Below are 21,528 nucleotides of genomic sequence, written 5' to 3'. Positions count from 1 at the left end.
AGTACTTGTCACTCTTTATAATAGATAAATATAATTGTATAATAGTATAACAATGTAATTCTGCAGAAATTCAATATATAGGGCTGATATGTTTATTAGGTGCCCGAAAAATACCTTTAGGCATATATTAATGTATAATATTGGGCTATAATGATTTATTAGGTGCCCTGGAGATACTTTAACTGTTCAAATGCAAAGGCGTGAGTCTTTCTTGTCCTACATTGTTGCCAGCATACGGACCGCTTTTCACACACAACACAATTCCAGACAGTTCCCTAGGCACGAACTGAAATGGCCAGGTTCAGGCGGCCCTAAACGCAAAAGACTTGAGTTTAACGGGTACGTCATCCAGACGGGCCAGTACGTTCCCTTGGAGATCCTTCTGTTTACGCCTCAGCCTACGCCAAGCAAAGATGTTGACGGCGATAACCAATATGGCCGTCACGCTGAACACGGCTAGCAGAATGTAGTAGCGAAGATTTTCTCCACCTGCATAAGTCGATGACGCGTGGGTCATCTCAGCCAGTTGCGTCAGACGATGAGCTACTCGCGCGTTGTATGGGAGAGGTAGTGATGGGATGATCGTTGTTGCCCACGTGTAGTTCGCGAAATACGCCTTCTCACGTATTATCGTGTTGACCCCTCTGACGGTATAATTTGTAGATGTCCCCGTACAACCATCGGCTGCTACGAAGATAGGGGCATGGGCGGTGGATGTGTCCGGACACACGACGTCGAATCCGGCCTTATCATAACGGATCCAGGAACCATTATTCATCCTGTAATTGAATTTATTACCGAAAAAAGGATAAAGTTTCCCCAGACAACCTTCGCTTGTATGAGAGAGAGCCGATTTAGCACTATGTCTAACTCACATGAATCCGTTGATATAGGATAGAATTCAAAAGAGTCAGCTGTACAAATTTTATTATTCATGGCTTCTGAACAGTGAGTGAGTTTATCTAAGTCTTTAATGACTGTAAATGATTTCTTATCAGAAGAAATCAGTACATGCCCGGTTAAATTGGATATTACTGGATTTGAGTTATTCGTCATAAAAGTAGGAAACGGTGCTATTTTGTATGATTGCCAGCATCGTAAGAATCAAAGGAATCGTGATCATAATTCTATAATTTTCAACGCTGACTGATATTAGGCTATAATAGAATTCTACTTTATGGGCATCCAATAAAGGAATATAACCTAGCTTCTCCCGTCCGTTTTCCAAAGTTAACGTCAAATCTTAATAGGCATGAGGTGAGGAGATAACACACCCTTTGTTGCTAACGTAATTGCTTCTACGTAATCTTTTGACTTTTCAATAAAATGTGATATTTTCACACGGATATGATCTATTTTCGAACTATAGTAAGCTAAAGTAGCCAGCAAATGTTGAACTTCCATGACCTGATCGATATTATTTGAATGTTCATTAACGATATTCATTATTTGATTGATCGAAGATAACTGGCTGCGAAGTTCTGATAAGGCCAGTTCCGTTTTGTTGTTGCGCAAAAACTCAATTCTTTTATTTTGATTATTTATCTTGAGGCGATTTGAGATTCCTAAGCCTAGATTCGCAACTGATCCTAAGATGTTTAGTCCAGCTAGAATAAGCGGGTTGCGACGCTCAACAGTATTGTGCCGCACAGACCACATCAGCAGTCACGAGCGAGTTCTTCTGCCTCGGCGGTTTTATTTTGTATGTCATAAGACAACATTTCTGCGACGCTTAGCGTTTGAGCTAGTGAAATCTCTGAGTTAGCATGAAAATTACGTTCATGCATTTCCTTAAGGGAATACCAAACCTCATCAGGTCATTCTTTAAGTTAAGGACGTCATCTTCAGGTAAGAAAATGGCCTGCATATCTACCTCGATAACAATATTACTTGACACGATAAATACATCATCGATTTCTCTCGATAATCGAGCCATGATAAATTCTATGTCTTTAGTCCTAGCACTCTTTCCATACAACAAAGATGTCTGAATACACAATATCACTCCTAACAATAACAGATTCATTTTTGAAAACCTGCAATGAGTAAAAACAGATGTAATAACTCGCGTAAAAGAATAGGTTTACATACAATATGATTAATAGATATATATATATAATTTATTATACAAGTTTCATAAATACAACCATTTTTCCCTCACTCCATCTACCTTTCTTTAGATTCTGATATGTGCCAATGGGACTATTCTCACATCAGTGGGTTTGGATACATTTTGAACCCTAACTCTATTGGCCATTAAATTTTCTAAAATGTTAAACGGGCCTTCAAACTTAGGTGTCAGTTTATAGTTCAAACCTTTACGTACGTATACTTGTATGTATACCTGATCGCCCACGGCATATGTTCTAGTTGGCTTAGCTATTTTATCATGATTTTTTTTTTCATTATTATCTGAGCTTCTTCTAAATTCTTACGAATTATATTATATCGACTTATGCTTGCATCCATAACATCCTTTAGAGGATTTGATAAATTAGTTGTAGGCTTTAAGATGTGGAAAGGCGTTCGGGCCGGGATACCGTACAGTGCCTCGTGCGGTGTCATTTTAATAGATACGTGATACGAGTGATTAAGTGTGCTTAGTACCGCAGGTATGGCAATTGTCCCAGTTGGGATCTGCCCCCCCTAAGTTGACCCTTAAAATGTTTTAAAACCTTACGATTTGCCCTTTCCCACTAGCCCATTAGACTCTGGGTGATAGATCATGGTATTGACTTTCTTTATACTAAGGAATTCGCACAAGGAGTTAAGGAAATGATTATTGAACTCCCCGCCCGAGTCTGAGATAATGATGTGTGGAATTCCATGTTTACAAATGTAGCACTCGTAAAACTTCCTAGCGCACTCGACCGCGGTTTTTTGTTTTAAGCGCTATAAGTTCTGTATATCGAGTCAAAGCGTCTATAATTACTAGGAGGTGCTTATTTCCTCTGTCTGACTCGTAAAATCCTGTTAATAAATCTAAATGTACTCTTTCAAAGGGTTGATTTGGCACGGGGTAAGCCCCTAGGCTGACAGGTGTCTTCGTGTGCCCTTTGTATTCTTGACAAGTGCGACAATTTGCTATGTGCTTTTTTTATATCTCTAAGCATCGTATGCCAATAAAATAAGGATTGGCTTTCTGTGACATTAGGGTATAACCCGGATGTCGTGCAGTGGATTTTCATGCAACCACTTTAAGACAGTGGGTATGAGTGAGATAGGCACCACCACCTGGTTGTTATTCAACTGCGGTGTGTTGCGGGTTTTCCTCGTCACAGATCTACACAGGAGATTTTCCTGTAGGCTATAATTCTGTTGCTTATACTTTAGGTATTCTTTTCCCTTCGGATTTCCGTTTAACGCAATGATGATTTTTTCTATTTGCGGATCTTTTCTTTGTTCTGTCTGTAATAGTTCAGCACTCCAGCCCAGATCTTCCTGTTCGGATATAGTTTTAACAACGGGCATGGAGGTTGAGATATCTATTAATTCAGCTAATGGCTCGGTACAAGATGAAGAGGGGTTGCGTGATAATGCGTCAGCAATGATATTTGCTTTCCCAGGTAAATACCCGATCCTCGCGCCAAAAGTCCTGAATGATCATGTGCCACCGAGTTCGCTTGGGGCTGTGACTAAAGCCTTTAAAGAAGTCGGTTAGGGGCTTATGATCAGTGAGAACCTTGACGGGATAACCGTTAGATTATGAATTTAAAGTGCACGAGTGAATTAACAAATAGCGAGCCCTTCCTTGTCTATTACTGCATATTTACTTTCGGAAGGTCTCAGTTTACGTGAATAAAAAGCTATAGGGAAAAACTGTCTATCATATTGTTGAAGCAATACCCCACCTACTCCTAGGTCTGAGGCGTCTGTTGCTATGAAAAATTCCTTATGGAAGTCAGGAAATTTCAAGATAGGAGAACTACACAGTTCATCTTTCAATTTATCGAACGCCTGTTGATGAATTTCAGACCATACGAAATCTACGCCCTTTTTTATAAGATCGGTTAGGGGAGCGGCTATGATGGAGTAGTTTCCTAATGAACCTCCTATAATATCCGCTTACCCCTAAAAATTGCTGTATTCCCTTGACGTTAGTAGGTATCGGAAAGTTACGGATAGCCGACACCTTATCGTGGACGACTTTAAGACCTTCACTAGAAACCTGTAAAAAAAAAAAAAAAAAAAAAGAAACCTAGATAGACTAGTTCTGTTTTAAAAAATTCACACTTACTTATCTTTACCCTCAAATTATGCTGCCTTAACCTTTGTAACACTAACTCCAATTTACGTAAATGCTCCTCTAATGTGTTGGAAAAGATTACTAAGTCATCCATGTAGGCATGTAAGATATCTCCCAACAAGTCTCCAAACACGACGTTTATCATACGAGTAAAGTTATAGGAGCACAACGTAAACCAAAAGGCATACGCAAAAATTCATAATGTCCCCTGGCTGTGCTGAAGGCAGTGTATGGGATACTTTCTTGTTCCATCGGAATCTGATGAAATCCTTTAGTAAGTCTAGGCTCGTGAAATATTTATTCTGGCCTAGTAAAGATAGGATATCATCGGTACATGGTACTGGGAATCTGTCAGGGATTGTTTCTTCGTTAAACGACGAAAATCTACGCATATCCGCCAAGTTCGATCTTTTTTCGGTACTACTATTAACGGAAAATTATAAGGGCTGTTTGATTTCCTAATGACTCCTTCCTTTAACATTTTACCTACTTCCTCTGTTATCTCATTCTGAAATTTCATAGGAAGTCTGTACGAAGGTACATAGATTACTTTCTGTTTGTCCTTGAGCCTGATTTGATGCTCTATGACATCCGTTTTTCCTAAAGTTCCATTCGTAGTGGAAAAAACATCATGATATTTAGTTAACAGATTCAAAAATTTCTGCTGAATTTCTTCTTCTTGAATATCTTTATTGATTTTGTTCTTTATAGATTGCAAAAGGGTTTCATCCGCGACTGATTGAGTGTGATTTATCTCAGCTACGGTAAGAATGCGATGTTTATATAAACTTCGGCATCCAAGATATGTTGATTTTTGTGGATTACTAAAGTGGTATTCAAATGATTACAGACTTCGATATTACATTGCTGTTGTGAGCCGACTGTATAAACGGCTTGTGTGACGGATAATCCGTGTGTTTTCAGAGTTTCGGAAAGGATTAATGTTTCAGATCCTGGCAAGGTTCTTTTTACACGCACTAATATATTTGAAGTTACGTTAGGTTCGAGGGTTTTGCGTGCAAGCTGATATTACGGGTGAGCGAGAGTTCTGTTGGGTTGCCTGTATTATTTCTTGGTTCATGAGACAGGTGATTGGTTCCGTAATGTAAGTGACAACTCTGTCTGTCTCTTTATTATCTAAAACAGATTTTAGGGTATTAGAAGACCTATAGAATTTCCCTTTGATATACACGCCGTGTTTTGCAGGTGCTAAGATAATATTTTGAGTGCCCATAGACGGGTATCCGATAATTACTGCGGGATACATATTAATGTTTTGACAACGACAAAGGTATCAGCAACGTGCGCTTACCGACCTTGTACTGTACATGAGTTACGCCCACAACATTTAATTCATTATTCCCATGCCTGAGAGCCTTATTCCGGACTTTTCTATAGGGAAATTTGAAAAGAGTAAATGATGAGTCCTTAAATCCATTATATTACGTGGACTACCAGAATCAAAGAACAAAGTGAATGACTTATGGTCCAAATTTACTGCATGTAAGGTTGGTCGCAACTCGTTTTGACTAATAATTGCATGAATTTGTTGCAATCTACGGGAACCTGCACAGATTTTTTTGATTCGGCCGTGTGTTTCATAGGAAAATCAATTGTCTCACAATGATCTGATAAATGATTAAACTGATTATTTGATACAAAAGATGTTGATATTGATGACCCAACATCGCCCTCTCCCCCCTTGGAGTGAACTACGTGGTATTTGTTTTGTTTATCACACCCTGAAAATTCGCTTGCCCTTGCGAGTTCTGGCTAGACGGCCCAGGAACAGAGGTACCTGAAGCACGATTTGTTTGTTTCTGCTGTTGTGCAGAATTTCCATTTGGTTGTTTCTTCTTATAGTACTGAGGACCCTTCTTTTTATTTGCACTAGCAACTGGTTGCGCGTTTTGTTAGCGTTTTGCTGTTGATTCCTCGAGTAGCAACGGTTATATGAATGAGTTGAACTATTGTGTATTGAACAAAAACGCGTCCGACAGTCTGAAATCATGTGACCTGGTCGTTTACAGTTATAACAAACCATCCCTGCAACTTGATTATTATTATGTACCACATTTACTTGTTGTGGTTTGTTCTCATTTTTTGCAAAAACTTGAATGAGCGAAGGATCTAGGTCGGTACATTTAGACATGTGTTTTTTGATTTGTTTATACACATCTAATTCCGTACTGTCGGGCTGCAATTTTTTATCAAAACACCGTACTAACGCTTCAGGCAACATTACAGTGATAGACGTAAGGTAGATCAAACGGATAAAATCTTTCACTTTGATTTTAGCACCCGCAACCCACCCGGAGTTACATAAACTATCCTGATATTCATTTAGCCGGTCGGCAATTAGCGCCGCCCGCTCGACAACATTGAGCTGAGTCATGGAGGCTTGGTTAAGGATATTTCTCAATGCCAATACTACATCTAAAGCCTCTTCACCCCCATACACGGCACGTAACCTATTTTTGAACTCGTCCCATGTAAGCGCTTCTTGGAAAGAAACCCCCCTTAGATACGCACTTGCGTCGCCCTTAGCGAAATCAACGAAGCTCTTGGCTTCCTGTAATTGTACTGCTGGGTCTGTGATGCTTTTTGCATTTAAATGAGCGTCTACAGATGAGATCCATGCCTCAACATTTTGAGGCAGGAACCCATTGACCCGACCTTGAAAAGGGACGATCGCTGACCTCGCGCTAACGAGAGTCACCACGTTGGGGTTGCCAGCCGGAGTGGTTGCCATTTCGGCTTTCACTTTTTTCTTATCACTTCTATTCCTTGCAATCCTATCAAAATATCTATAAGAGTACACTCGACCACTACGTAAACGCATAAGCAATGTACTGTATAAGTGTGTTATAATAATAGGAAAATCCCCAAAAAGATACAAAAATACAGATAATATGATAAAATATTATACGGAGAATTCCTGCAAGAAATGGTTAATGACAACGAGAAAAGGAAAAAAAAAAATTAATCTGCGGGCGAAAACTTCGTAGTTGAAGATAAGTTCTGTAATGAAAGAAGATTAATATGGCGAACAACTCACCCCCAGAATACTGGACGATCGACTCTTGATGAACAACACTTCACTGAGGAAAAGACCTGAATAGATAAAAATGGTACTTAGCTCCAGATTATATTGCGAAGGATTGTTGACATGGGATGACGTCACAGTTCCTGTCCACGTCTCGCGTCGGAAGTCGTGATGACGTCACGGTCTTCTCTCGGTGCACGATGCTCTGAGAAGTCCAAGATTGATGACGTCACAGCCTCCGTCCTTGCACTACTGCGTATAGCTGTCCACTCTGCGTCCTTGCTCGCGAACGGGTGATGTTCCCTGTGTTTGTTTTCTTCTTTCCGTTGATGTTCGATGCCGCCCTCGTCCGGTGTAGATTCTCGAAGATAAGTGATAACTGTTGCTCAAACGTCAGTGTTAAATGCTTGTATTCCTCTCGATGAAGGACATAGTTGCGTCTTCATAAACTGTTGCGTTGATTGAAGATCCCGTTTCCTCTGTTTCGTTTGATGTTGAAGGTGGAAGTTAGTTCTTGTAGACCTTCGGTCGGCTGATATGGGTCTTGTTAATTATGTTCTTCGTTTATTAGCTTGCCACCACTTCTCATGTTCTTCGTTTTTCCGCTTGCCACCACTTTCTCATGTTCTTCGTTTTTCCGCTTGCCACCACTTTCTAATGTCTTATCGCTTGGCGATAGACTTTTTGTTTTTTCCTTACGGCTGTTATCCGTAAGTAATGTTTGGTTCCTCTCATCTCCCTTGGATATCTTAGTAGAGAGGTTCTTTCTTGTCTAGAGGAGATGATTCAAACAGGCTAGTTGCACAAAGTAACAACTTTATTCTGTAACTCCATACTAGGAGATGCAGCTCGGTCGGACGACCGATATGTTTGACTCTTGGCTTGGAACTGCCATTCTAAAGCATCGCGTCGATAGCGGAACATTAGCTATCTCAGCAATTCATATAAAAACACATACGTAGTTCGCCGGCTCGGAAGTTACAAGTTTCCGGCGTAGGTTAACAGGTCAACCGCTTCCCATGGAAGTTGTTGTGCAAAGTTATCATAACATAAAAATGTTGACAAAGCTTAGAGCTAGATCAGGCTACTGCAGACAGTGCATAGCGTAATCTAAGGTCTGCTTTGGTCACGTAGAACCCTCCTAATGCCATGACCCCAGGTCACTGGTTTATATATATAATGTAATTCTTACACATGTACTATTACCATATTAATTGTATTACAAAGTATGAACTGGTCGATCACTTGCCATTTACTTTCTAGTTTTGTTTACATTCTTATAATCAGCTGATTACCATTTACCAACATCACTTTAGTTGACGAATGGAACTTTCATTCGTGGATGTTTCTTTGTGAATTATTAAGCTGGGGTTAACAAATTTAACTTTTATGTATTTACAAATGGAGTAAATTAAATTAAATATACCTGTGACTTTGCCAGTTTCAGGCATTGCTTTTGCCACCAAAACATTTTGGAGTCTGTCTCAGTTCATTTCTTCAGCGATAGCTATAAAACCTGCTGCTAAAGGGGACGGGGCTGGCCATTGCCATTTTTGAAGGACAGGACTTTGCCGTTCATAACACTTAATCAGGTGACTTGGGACATCTCCAAACCGCATATGATTTTCGCCTCTGACCTTTGGTTTTGTGTTGCCAGGGTGATTTTATCCCAAAAGTAACCATTTTCAAATTCTATTTCCTCCCATGATACTTAATATTAAGACCTTGGGTTACTACCATGTATAGACCTGATGTAACCTCCAATTAAATGAAGAGATTTTTTTCTAAAAGTAAATTTTTTTTGCTAGAAATGGTTTTTTTCATTACGGTAAAAAAATAAAACCTATAAATCAGGAAAAAAATGATTTCTGGGCTCAGCTCGTGTCGCTGCGCGAAATATCCTTTAATCTATTATTTCTAGGGTAAATGTACTAACACATACCAGAGAATAAATAAAATAAAGAAAAGGTCAGTATAACTGACTCGCTCACCCTCCAAGAGGGTGTCGGTATGAACACTAGGCGAGTGAGACCACTACCACGAGCCAAATACCAATAGAAATCTCCCACAACAAAAACCCTCCATGAGGAGAGCCGACCCACAGAGTGAGCAGCTCGTACTACTACTACTCCATCCCATGCTGCCGACTGCTGCGCCTCTGGTGGCCATCCTTTCAAGTTAGCGCACACGAGTCGGTTGTGATATTTTTCTCTCTGTGTTTTTTGTGCCCTTTCGTTGGATTTATCTATAATGGAGCGTGCAGCTATTGCAGCAGCTAAGTTAAGTACTCAGTAATTATGGTTAGTTGATTCTTTTCGGCCCTCAGTCAGTATTTGCCGTTTTTTAGGTATAAATACGTACTTGGGGTCGGAAGCATGGCAGCATGGTTCTGCCGCGTGGTGGGTTCGTTCTCGGTCTCCCATACCTAGAACATCCCCTTATATATGTACGCTCTATATTAATTATCCGTTTTACTTAGGGTACTGTCTACTCAGGTTTGCCATGCATGCATGTCTTTTACCTTATGTAGGCTTCTTCTTTCCAGACCCTAGTCCCGGCTCTTAGTATCGGCCTCTGACTAGCTTTGAGTGGTAGACTTTCCTTCGGGTTAGTCGGTACACTCCTGGATTTTTTCTCCTACTTTATTGTTTTCTTTCTTTTATTTATTTATTCCATGTATTTTGTTATGGTTTGGTTAGTTAGCGTCTGGCTTAGCCTAGGTCCTGGCTCATCGAGCCTATGCTACCGTCCACTCAGTTCGGTTGCTTCCTATAGCATCTCTCTGATCAGTCGGTTTTGGCCCAGTGGGTCTCCATGCTACCGCTTTTCAGTTCAGTTGCTTCCCGATAGCATCTCTCTGATCAGTTGGTTGGTCCTAGGCTTAGTTGTCTTTTGTTAGTCTTACCGTCTCGTGGTCACTACGCGATCACGAGACAGCCAGACGCCTGCCCACAGTCCCCTTCCCCCCTCCTCTCGCTCTTCCATGAGTCGGGGAGGGTGGGTCGGTCTGCCCACGCTCGCTCCACATACCCGAGCATGCCTCCCTCTCCCCCCCACCCCCCCCTCAGGCGGAGGGGCCAGAGAGACGGGACAGACCCAGACTGGACGCGATCTCTCCGGCTCATCGGTCCGGCCCGGTGGTAACGTGGTGGAGGGTACTGGTTTCCCCCCATCCGTTGCTTCCTGGTCGCTCCGGTTCGCTCGAGCCTGTATGTCTCCTCGCTCTTCCCGACCTTACTTGGACTCCTTTCCTGATCGGAGTCCTAGCATCCAGCGGGAAGATGTTAGTCCATCCAGTAGAATGGACCGGAACATACAGTAGGTCCCTACTAACCTTACCGTACCGCTGAGTTACTACACTCCGCCACGCACTGGACTCGTTCCGGTTCGTTTGAGTTTTAGGTTTAAGTGTTATTAGATTAACTATAAGTTTATCTTAAGTACCTTAAACCTTCCCCCCCCCCTTTTTACATGTCTTACCGGATATCTCCGGGATTATAGCCTATTCAGGCAATGCAGGGGGGGGTTATGCCCAAATTTTTTCCGAGCTCCGGCATGCAACGGAGTTCTTCTGTCCTTTAGCCTGTAAGTGTTATTCTTTAAGATACTCATGTGTCTTCCCACTTACAGGCCACCAACTGTGAGCATCCGGGATGCGCCGCCACACTTCAGGACCCTATGTGGAACACTAAGTTTTGCCGGTCCCATGGCTCCATGCGCGACTCTGCACGGGGACATCCAGGTCTGGTACCATGAGACGTGTACCATATGTTACGATCTGGTGAGCCAGCTGTTAGAAGGGGTGAGTATTCCATCTCCGGTAGCTGCTCCGCTTCTGTTTTAGTGCTTAAGTTTTCATCATCCACTTTAACTTAAGGCATCTAAGTTTAAGTTATATTTTAAGTTTAGTTTTAAGTGATTCTTAAATCTAATCTTCGCCCTCTCTTCCAGGCGCCGGCAGTGAAAGATACCGCGCTGGCAACCCTGCGGGCCTGGGTCGGTGGTTTTGGGAAAAACGCCGCCAAGGGTATGCCCTACATCTTGGAGAAGCGGTTGGCGCTGTTAATCTTCCCCGGAGGCAAGGCGACAGGATACGTCGACCAGTAGAGGCGCCCCTACTATCGCCTTCATCCAACAACAGCTGGCTGCCTCATTAACCGACCAAGACCAGGATATCTCCACGGACGTCGCGACTTTAGATATTAATGTGGAACCTATGGTAGGTGTAGACGACCTGTTGGTCGAGGTAGGTATGGTGGACACCCAAGGGTCACCCTTGGGTGTGACTGTTTCTTCTACTCCTGCAACCTCTCCATCCTTCCAAGGCTTTACAGGCGATGAATTATATACTCCTCCTGACGCTTCGGTTAGACCTAAGGTCAAGGGTCAAGCAGTGAAATCCTTGACTAAGACGTCGTCGTCTTCTAAGAAGTCGACTTCGGCGTCTTCCTCCTCACGTAAGTCTCCGGCTGGCAATCCCGGAGCAGACAGGTCTAAAGCTTCTGGCTCCGGCTCTAAGTCCTCGAGGAGTAAATCCTCTAGAGAGATATCGCACCCCGGCAGAGTCACCAGTTCCGCTACCCTTAGTTCCGGTTCAGAGCCACCCCTCCACCTCCGCAGCAGCTCCGGCCTTGGACTCCAATGCTGGTCTGTTGCAACAGGTGGGCGACCTGGTTGGGTCCTTAAAGAGTAGCATGGAACAAATGATCTCTCGTCTGTCGGATAGGATTACTTCCCAGGACTCCATTATAGCCGGACTGAGAGAAGCCCCTCTAGCCTCTCCTTCACTTTCCAATACGAGTGGAAATCAGCTTCCTCCGTATGACTCACTACCTCCGTTCTCGATGAACAATCCATGGAGAGTAGCGTCATACGCCCCCTTCCAAGACGGTCTCATCTCCATACCGGAATTCGGAACTCGAAGGATAGAGGACTTCGAGTTCTTTCCGGAAGACCTCCAGCCTCCGTTCATAGGCTACGCAAGGCTTACAGCTTCAGGCCATGGTTCGGGATGATAGGGTACCAAAGGAGACAGTCCTCTATTCACGAGACCAGGCTCAGAGAGAATGGCTCAGATGTTTAGAGGACATGGATTGTTCTAATACCAGGATACAACCTTTCAAGAGTCCCTTTACCATTTTCACAATGGAGGAGAGTACCCCGCTCCCGTTCCTGACAAAGATCGCTAGGTCTACCATCCCAGCGGCCCAGAAGGGGGAACCCATGCCTCAATTAAAGGAAGCAGATCCCACATCTCCGTTGCTCCCTCAGCCGGAGAATTGTGGGAGGACTTGCCAAACACCTTCTCAGCTGGCAAACTCAAACCGGACTGTGCTATGGAGCAGTTTGGTGAAAAGCTACCCAGGCTCCCAGATAGCCTTATTCAGGCTGAATTTGACGCGAAATCGCGATTAGCCAGATCGATTACTCTATGGCTATGTCCGAGGTAGCAACCATAGCTTATGGCTCAGAACCGCTTTTTAAGCTCATGACCAAAGCCCTGACTCAAACGGTACAGTCGGATATGTTTGAGTTTGCCACTGCTAGAACGAATTGTAGGAAGCATGTCCTGCAAGAGGCAACCATTCGACATGAGCCGAATAGGTTACTCTCGTCTAACATCTGGGGAGCAGATCTCTTCCCAGAAGCTATGGTGAAGGAAGTACAATCAGAGGCTACGAGGCTAAACCAGAGCCTTAAGGACCGTTGGGGCCTTACGGCTAAGAGGAGACAAGACTTAACACCTAAAGGTAAGGGACAGAGGAAACCTAGGCGTTTCCATCCTTACCAGAAAAAGCAGCCACGCTTTCCTCAGCAAGTTCCAACGGTGCCCTTAGTGCAAACTGCCCAACCTTCCACCTCTAAGGCTCAATCACAGCCATTTATGTGATATCCCCTCAGCCTCAGCCCTCCACCTCTTACGCCATCTCCCCAGCTTACAATCAAGCCTTCGAGAGTCAAGCTTCGCAGAAGTATGACCGCTCGGGTAAGGGAGGCAGAGGTAAGCGTTCCTTTCGTGGGAGAGGATCGGGAGGCCCCTTTAACAGGGGAAAGCACTTCAGAGGAGGCCGAGGCGGTTACCAGAACCAATGAAGAACTTCAGGTAGGAGGGAGGCTGTTTCACTTTCGCCACCGGTGGAACTTCAGCCAATGGGCTCAGAGCATAGTGTCAAAAGGCCTGGTTGGAGCTGGTTGACGAACCCACCTCCATCCAGACCTTTCCGTCAACTTCCTTCCAAGGAATTGACAGAGTACGCAGACGACCTCCTTCAGAAAGGAGCTATAGCGAGAGTCAAGAGATTAAAATTTCAAGGTCGCTTGTTCAGCGTGCCAAAGAAAGGCTCACAAAAAAGAAGGGTAATCTTAGACTTGTCCCGCTTAAACTTAGCCATCCGCTGCGACAAGTTCAAGATGCTCACGATCTCACAGGTGCGGACCTACTTCCCCCCGTGGGGCCGTCACCACCTCTATCGATCTTACAGACGCCTACTATCATATCCCTATTGCAAGACACTTCCGTCCATATCTGGGTTTCAAGATAGGAGACCAGACATTCTCCTTCAAGGTAGTCCCCTTCGGACTCAACGTGGCACCCAGGGTGTTCACGAAACTAGCGGAAGTGGTAGTACAAACAACTCAAGATCGCAAGGGATTATGGTAGTAGCGTATCTCGACGATTGGTTGATCTGGGCTTCAACAGTCGAGGAATGCAACAGAGCTACACTGAAAGTGATTCAGTTCCTGGAATATCTAGGCTTCAAGATAAACAGGACCAAGTCAAGACTCACTCCAGAGTCAGACTTTCAGTGGCTGGGCATTCAATGGAATCTATCCTCCCATACTCTGTCGATTCCATCAACCAAAAGGAAAGAAATAGCGAAGTCAGTCAAGCAATTTCTAAGTCACAAACTGGCGTCAAGGAGAGCTCAGGAGAGGATCCTGGGTTCTCTCCAGTTTGCATCAGTGACGAACGTCTTAATGAAAGCCAAACTGAAAGACCTAACCAGAATCTGGCGCTCACGAGCAAATGTCAGGTCCAGGGACAAACTATCCTCAGTCCCTCTGATTCTAAAGAATCGACTTCGGCCGTGGGCGAAAGTCAAGAATTTGTCAGTGTCAGTACCCCTTCAGTTCCCTCCACCAGGGATTACCATCCACACAGACGCGTCCTTAAGCGGTTGGGGAGGGTATTCCCACGTCCAAAAGGTTCAAGGAACTTGGTCACCTCAGTTCAGTCAGTTCCATATAAACGTACTGGAGGCAATGGCAGTGTTCTTGACTCTAAAAAGGTTGCGCCCACCAAAGTACTCCCACATAAAGCTAGTTCTGGACAGCGCAGTGGTAGTACATTGTATAAAACAGAGGAGGCTCCAAGTCACGTCATCTAAATCATGTGATGGTAGCCATCTTCTCCCTGGCAGACAAGTTCAGTTGGCATCTCTCCTCCACTCACATAGCTGGAGTGAGAAACGTCATAGCAGACGCGTTATCCCGATCAGTACCCCTAGAGTCGGAAGGGTGGTCACTGGACAACAGTTCGTTCCAATGGATCCTTCAAAGAGTCCCAGGGCTACAGGTGGATCTCTTCGCGTCCCAAGCGAATCACAAACTCCCCTGTTATGTAGCCCCCAACCTGGACCCTCTGGCTTATGCCACGGACGCCTGGCTCTAGACTGGAACAACTGGAAGAAGATTTATGTCTTCCCCCCAGTGAATCTCCTTATGAAAGTTTTAAACAAACTCAGGACGTTCAAGGGTCGAGTGGCTCTAGTAGCCCCAGACTGGCCGAAGAGCAATTGGTATCCCCTAATTCTGGAGCTGGGCCTTCGTCCTCTTTGGATCCCCAATCCCAGGCTCTCCCAGTCAGTACAAACGAAGACTGTGTTCGCTTCCTCAGGGATTCTCAAAAACCCTAACTTTATGGATTCATGAAGTTTGCGGCAAAAAGAGATGCGAATATTGACCCTCAGAATATTCTCTTCCTGGAATCCGATAAAAGGGATTCAACTTTGAGACAGTATGATGCTGCTGTCAAAAAGTTAGCAATCTTCCTGAGAGAATCTGATATTAGAATCATGACAGTTAATTCAGCTATATCCTTTTTCAGATCCTTATTTGAAAAAGGTTTAGCAGCTAGCACGATTACGACAAACAAGTCAGCCTTGAAAAGATATTTCAATTTGGGTTCAACATAGACTTGACGGATTCCTACTTCTCGTCTATTCCTAAGGCATGTGCTAGACTTAGACCTTCTGTAAGGCCTACGTCAGTGTCATGGTTCTTAAACGATGTTCTAAAACTGGCTTCAGAAACCGATAATGACACATGCTCGTTTATAATGCTCTTAAGGAAAACACTGTTTTTATTAAGCTTAGCTTCAGGAGCAAGAATTTCAGAACTGTCGGCTTTGTCCAGAGATCCGGATCATATTCAATTCCTTCCCACAGGGGAGGTACTACTTTCTCCGGAACGTAGTTTTTTAGCAAAGAATGAAGACCCTTTGATGAGGTGGGAACCTTGGAAGGTACTACCCCTTCCACAAGACGTATCTCTTTGCCCAGTTACAACTTTACGAGCCTTTCTGTCCAGGACCTCCTCATCCTCATCGGGTCCCCTCTTTAATGGAGGGAAAAAGGTGGAACTTTATCCATTAAAGGCATCAGGCAACAAATCCTGTACTTTATTAAGCAAGCCAATCCTGACTCTTTCCCGAAAGTACATGATGTCAGGGCAGTAGCCACCTCAATTAATTATTTCCAACACATGAACTTCGATGAGTTGAAAAAGTATACCGGATGGAAATCGCCGACAGTGTTCAAACGCCATTACCTTAAGTCCTTGGAAGCTCTGAAATTTTCAGCAGTAGCAGCGGGAAAACATAGTTTCCCCTGATTCTAGTTAAATTGTAGTAGAAGATTCAGTCCTCCTTTCTACCTGCTTCACCAACAGTTCGTCTATTCCTACCGTGTTCATTTACATTCACCTGGTGTCTTAGCTGCTTATATGATGATGTAGTGTGTGCCCCCTATTTTTTGACTAGGGACACTCACAGATGATTATGGATTTTGATCTCATGGATGTTACCCCCTTATTTTTATGCTAGGGGATACATCTCATTTATAATGGTTATGGGTTTTGTATATTAAGTCATATGCATTCCTTATATATTATCCTTGTTGCTTAATTTGTTCATTTGATTATTTTAATTGCATATATTTTTGATACATGCCTTTACACAGATACCATTTTGTTACATGTAAGCCAATTTACCTCTGTACATATGTAATTACCTTATGATAAGAAACATGTTTAGAATTAAGGGTAATTTAAGCATATTTCTATTTTGTATCACTGTGTATTTGTATCTTTTTAGCAATTATATTCTTTTTTATATTTACTTTATTTTTTATTTGAGACCTATTCTGATTTATTTTATTACTTTTGTTTACAATCTTGTGCTATTTCTCTGGTACGATTTCGCGCAGCGACACGAGCTGAGCCCAGAAAAGGGATTTTGACGTAAGGAAAAATCTATTTCTGGGCGATTGGCTCGTGTCGCCAGCGAAATCCCGCCCTACCCATCCCATCGCCCAAGATTGTCTGCTAACTTCAGGATGGCCACCAGAGGCGCAGCAGTCGGCAGCATGGGATGGAGTAGTAGTAGTACGAGCTGCTCACTGTGGGTCGGCTCTCCTCATGGAGGGTTTTGTTGTGGGAGATTTCTATTGGTATTTGGCTCGTGGTAGTGGTCTCACTCGCCTAGTGTTCATACCGACACCCTCTTGGAGGGTGAGCGAGTCAGTTATACTGACCTTTTTCTTTATTTTATTTATTCTCTGGTATGTGTTAGTACATTTACCCTAGAAATAATAGATTAAAGGATATTTCGCTGGCGACACGAGCCAATCGCCCAGAAATAGATTTTTCCTTACGTCAAAATCCCTTAATAAATCATGATGATTATGAATTTATATTCCATTTTGTGTATTATTAAACCAAAGCTATGTTATTTATCATAATTTAATCATAAATGAAGATCCCTTTGCTCATAGATCATAGCTGGGGCACTGCGTCAGGCGAGACCGGGCACTCCTTCCTACGCAACGCTCTCTCTCTCCTTCACTAACTCGGCTGATTAGAGTGAATTTTCTTCTTCTGTTAGCGAGATGTTTTCCTTGTCTTTTCCTCTTTGGCATGATGAAATTCTTGCGGAAACAAAGAAAAACTGACGTAAAAGCAAGTGAATGTCATAGGTGTAACTTGAGCGTGTACTCTCTTTTTACAAAGGCAAATGTTAATAAATCATGATTATTTTGAATTTTATATTAATTTTTGGGTATTAATAAACCAAAACTATGTTATTTATCATAAATGAAGACCCCTTTGCTCAAAGACCATAGCCTTCTCTCTCTCTCCACGAACTACGCTAATATCGCCGATATTATGTTTTTCTGAACTCTTATTAGAGCGAATTTTCTTCTTCTGTATGTTAGTGAGATGTTTTGCTTGTATTTTTCTCTTTGGCATGATGAAATTCTTGCCAATAAAGAAAAAGACAGAAAACCAAGCGAATGTCAGAGGTGAATCTCGAACATGTACCCTCTATCATGTTTCTGCTCGCACTGAAGGGTGGTAAGCTGAGAACTTTCCCTCGTGTGACTCATGGGATCTCTGCAGGTGCCATTATGGAGGAGTTATGGGAGTTCCATTTGACAACGTCCTAGAGAGAGAGAGAGAGAGAGAGAGAGAGAGAGTAATTGGTGGTTGGATGGTTAACGATTGAATTGGCTGTTGTTGAGTTCTGGGTTGTCTGCTGGTGCAACTGGAGTTACTTGTTAGAGTTCTGTGTTTTTGGTCAGAATCGGTGATGGTCAGTAGTGTCGGCAGCAGTCTATTGAAGGCATTGGAAGTCAGTTAAATTTTGTGTGTTATTAGTTTGTTGTTTGGTTGTTGTTAAGTTGATGTTGTTTGCTTTGGAGTTGTTGTGCCTGTGCTGTTAGATTTGTTGTGCTTGTGAGTTTCTGTTGAGTTATTTGTGAGTTGTTATGCTTGAGGGTTATTGTTGGGAGCTGTTGTGGTTTCTAGGTGTGGTTGTGAGTTGTTGTGATTCCTTGGTGTTGTTGTGGTGGGTGTGTGTGTGTTGCCTTTTTGTGTTTTGTTGTGTGGTGGTGGTTATGCAGTGGTATTTTGTTCTGGTTGTATTCCTTGTTTGTTGTGTTGAGTTGTGGTCCTGGTTTGCTGTGTTGTTGAGTTGTGGTTGTATTCCTTGTTTGTTATTGGGTTGTGTGTCCTGGTTGTTGTTGTTGTTGTTGAGTTGTGGGGTTGTGGTTCTTGGTTGTTGTTGTTAGTGTCTCAGCGACCTCGACCAACGGACAGCACAGCATAGCCCGAAGTATCTGGAGTTGGGTGAGTACATGTGTTTGTGCTTTTTTTTTTGTTCTTTGTGTGGGTAGGTCAATTGTGCTGCATGTATTCAGTATTGTAAAGAGGAAAGTGTGACTGAAGGTGAGTTTGGTAGCTGGATTGATTAGGTTTATGTTGGGGGATTTGCCCACTTGTTTTTTTAAGCTTGTGATCCTGCTACACCATTGCTGACAATTTGTTTGAAATAATTATAAAAATTTACCATAAGAAGAAATATTACATTTTCTTTTACAGATCAATGTTTTACTTTTACTAATTACCCTGAAGCTATGAAAGTAAGAGGAATTTTGACGAAATATTTTGTATACTCATTCTCCATTGCTATATGGAGCTCCATGAATTTTATCATGACTTTGCATTTTTTGCCCTATACCCCATATATGGGGGTACTGGCCTGCCCCCTTAAAGTTAGTAGTGGCATACTTAACACCTTAAGTTTTGGATAAGGGATTGTGAACCTGAAACCTTATCTTTCATAGCCATAACCATTATTTCATAAGATACCTGTTGTTGCAAAAGCTAGCCTATACACAGATGGTTTTGTAATTTAGCAGTTGTCTTATACTACAGATATGAGATAAATTCATGAAAATTTGCAATAATTTTTTTTTTACCCCTTATTATCTAAAGGTTGTCATATACATGGAAATATACAGCACTTCAGATTGAAACCCATTTTTCACCAGATATTGGATGCTAACAGTAACCTTCCTGTGTATATGAATTACCAACCAGTTAATAACAATACATTATCCTTTGTGGTTGAATTGATAAAGCATTGGCCTACAGTATCAGTGGTCAACAGTTCTGGAGTATAAATTTCTGGATGTACTTGTCAGCATTTCGATGAGACTTTGTTACTATAGAATTCCTGTTGTGTTTCTATATTGCTTTAGCACAATATTGAGGTTTCAGTGAATTAAATTGTTTTGCTTTATTTTACAGCATGAAGATGCGGTAGCTTTGTTTTCTCGAATCCGGTTTATGCGTCTGTTTTATGCAGCACTTGCAGCTCTTATGAGAAGAGAACAGGCATCAATTCCAGAGGCTGAAAGGTGTTTAGCATCATGTACAGAACTTGTCTGTATTATGCAGAATACAATAGGCCGTGGCCTAAGACCAAAGCCACCTAAAGATGACGATGGGAATAAAGGTAATACTACTACTGTATAATTACGTAGTGTTTGTTCCTACACGATATACAAACCCTCACTCCTTTACATTTGGAATTACTTTCAGTGTAGGCGGGAATACGGGCATTAAATTCTTGAACAAGGTGGTTATTCAGTAACTACTATCTGGTAGGCCTGCCTGCCTGGATGAAGACATATGTTTGTGAGCTCTTTCTGACTAGCTGGTAATCACAATTTTCCCGGTGGAATCTATCTTTTATTTTTTTAATGAATATACAGTAATACCCCGAACTTACACAAGGTTAGGTTCCAGACCCCTTCGTGCAAGAGGAAGTTTTGCGTAAGTTTGGCACGGTCTCTAAAAATGTTAATAAATGCTTACTGCTGGAGCTTGAACACTAAATATGACCCTAATCACACTCCCTAAATATCAAGTTAACTTTTAAATGAAATTAAAGTTACTGTAATTTCATTTAAATGCTAACTTAATACATTACCCATGAAAAATAAATAAATAGTTGGTAAAAATATAAGTGTGTGAAAATTTCATGTGTACAACATACTTCTCTCTTCTTTCCCCCTTCCCACCAGCCAGTCTATTTTAGAAGTCTTCTCAACCACTTTACTACCCTGACTATGAGAGTGAGAGAGAGAAAGAGTAGTCTTTACGTAAGGTTTCAGCTAACTTTTAAATGAAATTAAAGTTACTGTAATTCCCTTTAAAAGTTACCTTAATACATTACCCATAACCCGTAGAGTGTGGCTGTCGTCCCTGAGCGACTACAGTCAATTGTTTTAGAAGAGCGAGTGTTGACACTGGTTTTTACCACCATAGAAATATGTTTACCCTTAAAATTACTGGTTTATTTCCTTTGATTTACAATCATAGAAAACCTAATGGCAATATCTAGCACCATCTACTGGTGGCGTCCCGAAACATGACAATAACAAAAGAACTTAATGTCTATTTATGCGCAGCTGGGCAAGAGGGGACTTGTATTTTGTTCATTTATTCACTATAAATTGGTATGTTTTACATATTAATGTATTTTTTGTTATGAAAATGCATTTTTGTTATGCTGATTGAAAGTAATGTTTTGATAAGTTACTACCAGCTTATGTAATAGTAAAATACAGCAGATATAATGGCCAGAATCTAAATGTTATGTTTGGCCCTTTGACCGGCCATTTAAATTTTGTGCCTTTTAATCGATCATAGATATACCCAAATATATGAATGAGTAAACTATGTATGTTTTGATATTAGGCTATATAAAGACATATACTTTTTTTCTTTCATAGATATGTAAATCTAATATATATATAAATAGAGAAACAGAGGAAGAAGTAGAGAGAAAGAGAGAGAGGAGGATTTGCCTAGTCGAGACATAGGGTAAAAAACTGCATGGTACAGGGGTGGACCATGTACGATCAATGTGTACAACCCCAAAAAAAGTACATTATAACACGTCCTGACATCGGAGATGGGCATCAGACGCGACTTGTTGTTGGTGAGAAACGGAGCTAAAGACCTCTACTCCGGTGTCAGGACGCGTTATAATGTACTTTTCTTGGGGTTGTACACATTGATCGTACATGGTCCACCCCTGTACCATGCGGTTTTTTACCCTACTTGCCAGTGTTTAGATAGGCTAGGATTCGTGGATATTGTTTGTGGA

General features: G+C 42.1%; 1 protein-coding gene across 1 annotated transcript in view; it reads left to right on the top strand.

Moving 5' to 3' along the window:
* The window catches only part of LOC135215670 (N-alpha-acetyltransferase 35, NatC auxiliary subunit-like), a 739,676-nt gene that overhangs the window by 580,119 nt on the left and 138,029 nt on the right, over nt 1-21,528 (top strand). The window contains exon 6 of the mRNA XM_064250613.1: nt 19,662-19,869. Within this exon, the coding sequence (XP_064106683.1) occupies nt 19,662-19,869 (208 nt within the window). The remainder of the gene's footprint in view (nt 1-19,661; nt 19,870-21,528) is intronic.

The sequence above is a fragment of the Macrobrachium nipponense genome, chromosome 5 (genome assembly GCF_015104395.2).
Source record: "Macrobrachium nipponense isolate FS-2020 chromosome 5, ASM1510439v2, whole genome shotgun sequence".
NCBI lineage: Eukaryota > Metazoa > Arthropoda > Malacostraca > Decapoda > Palaemonidae > Macrobrachium > Macrobrachium nipponense.
Note: the sequence above shows the minus strand (reverse complement) of the source record. Positions and strands in the feature narration are given on the sequence as shown.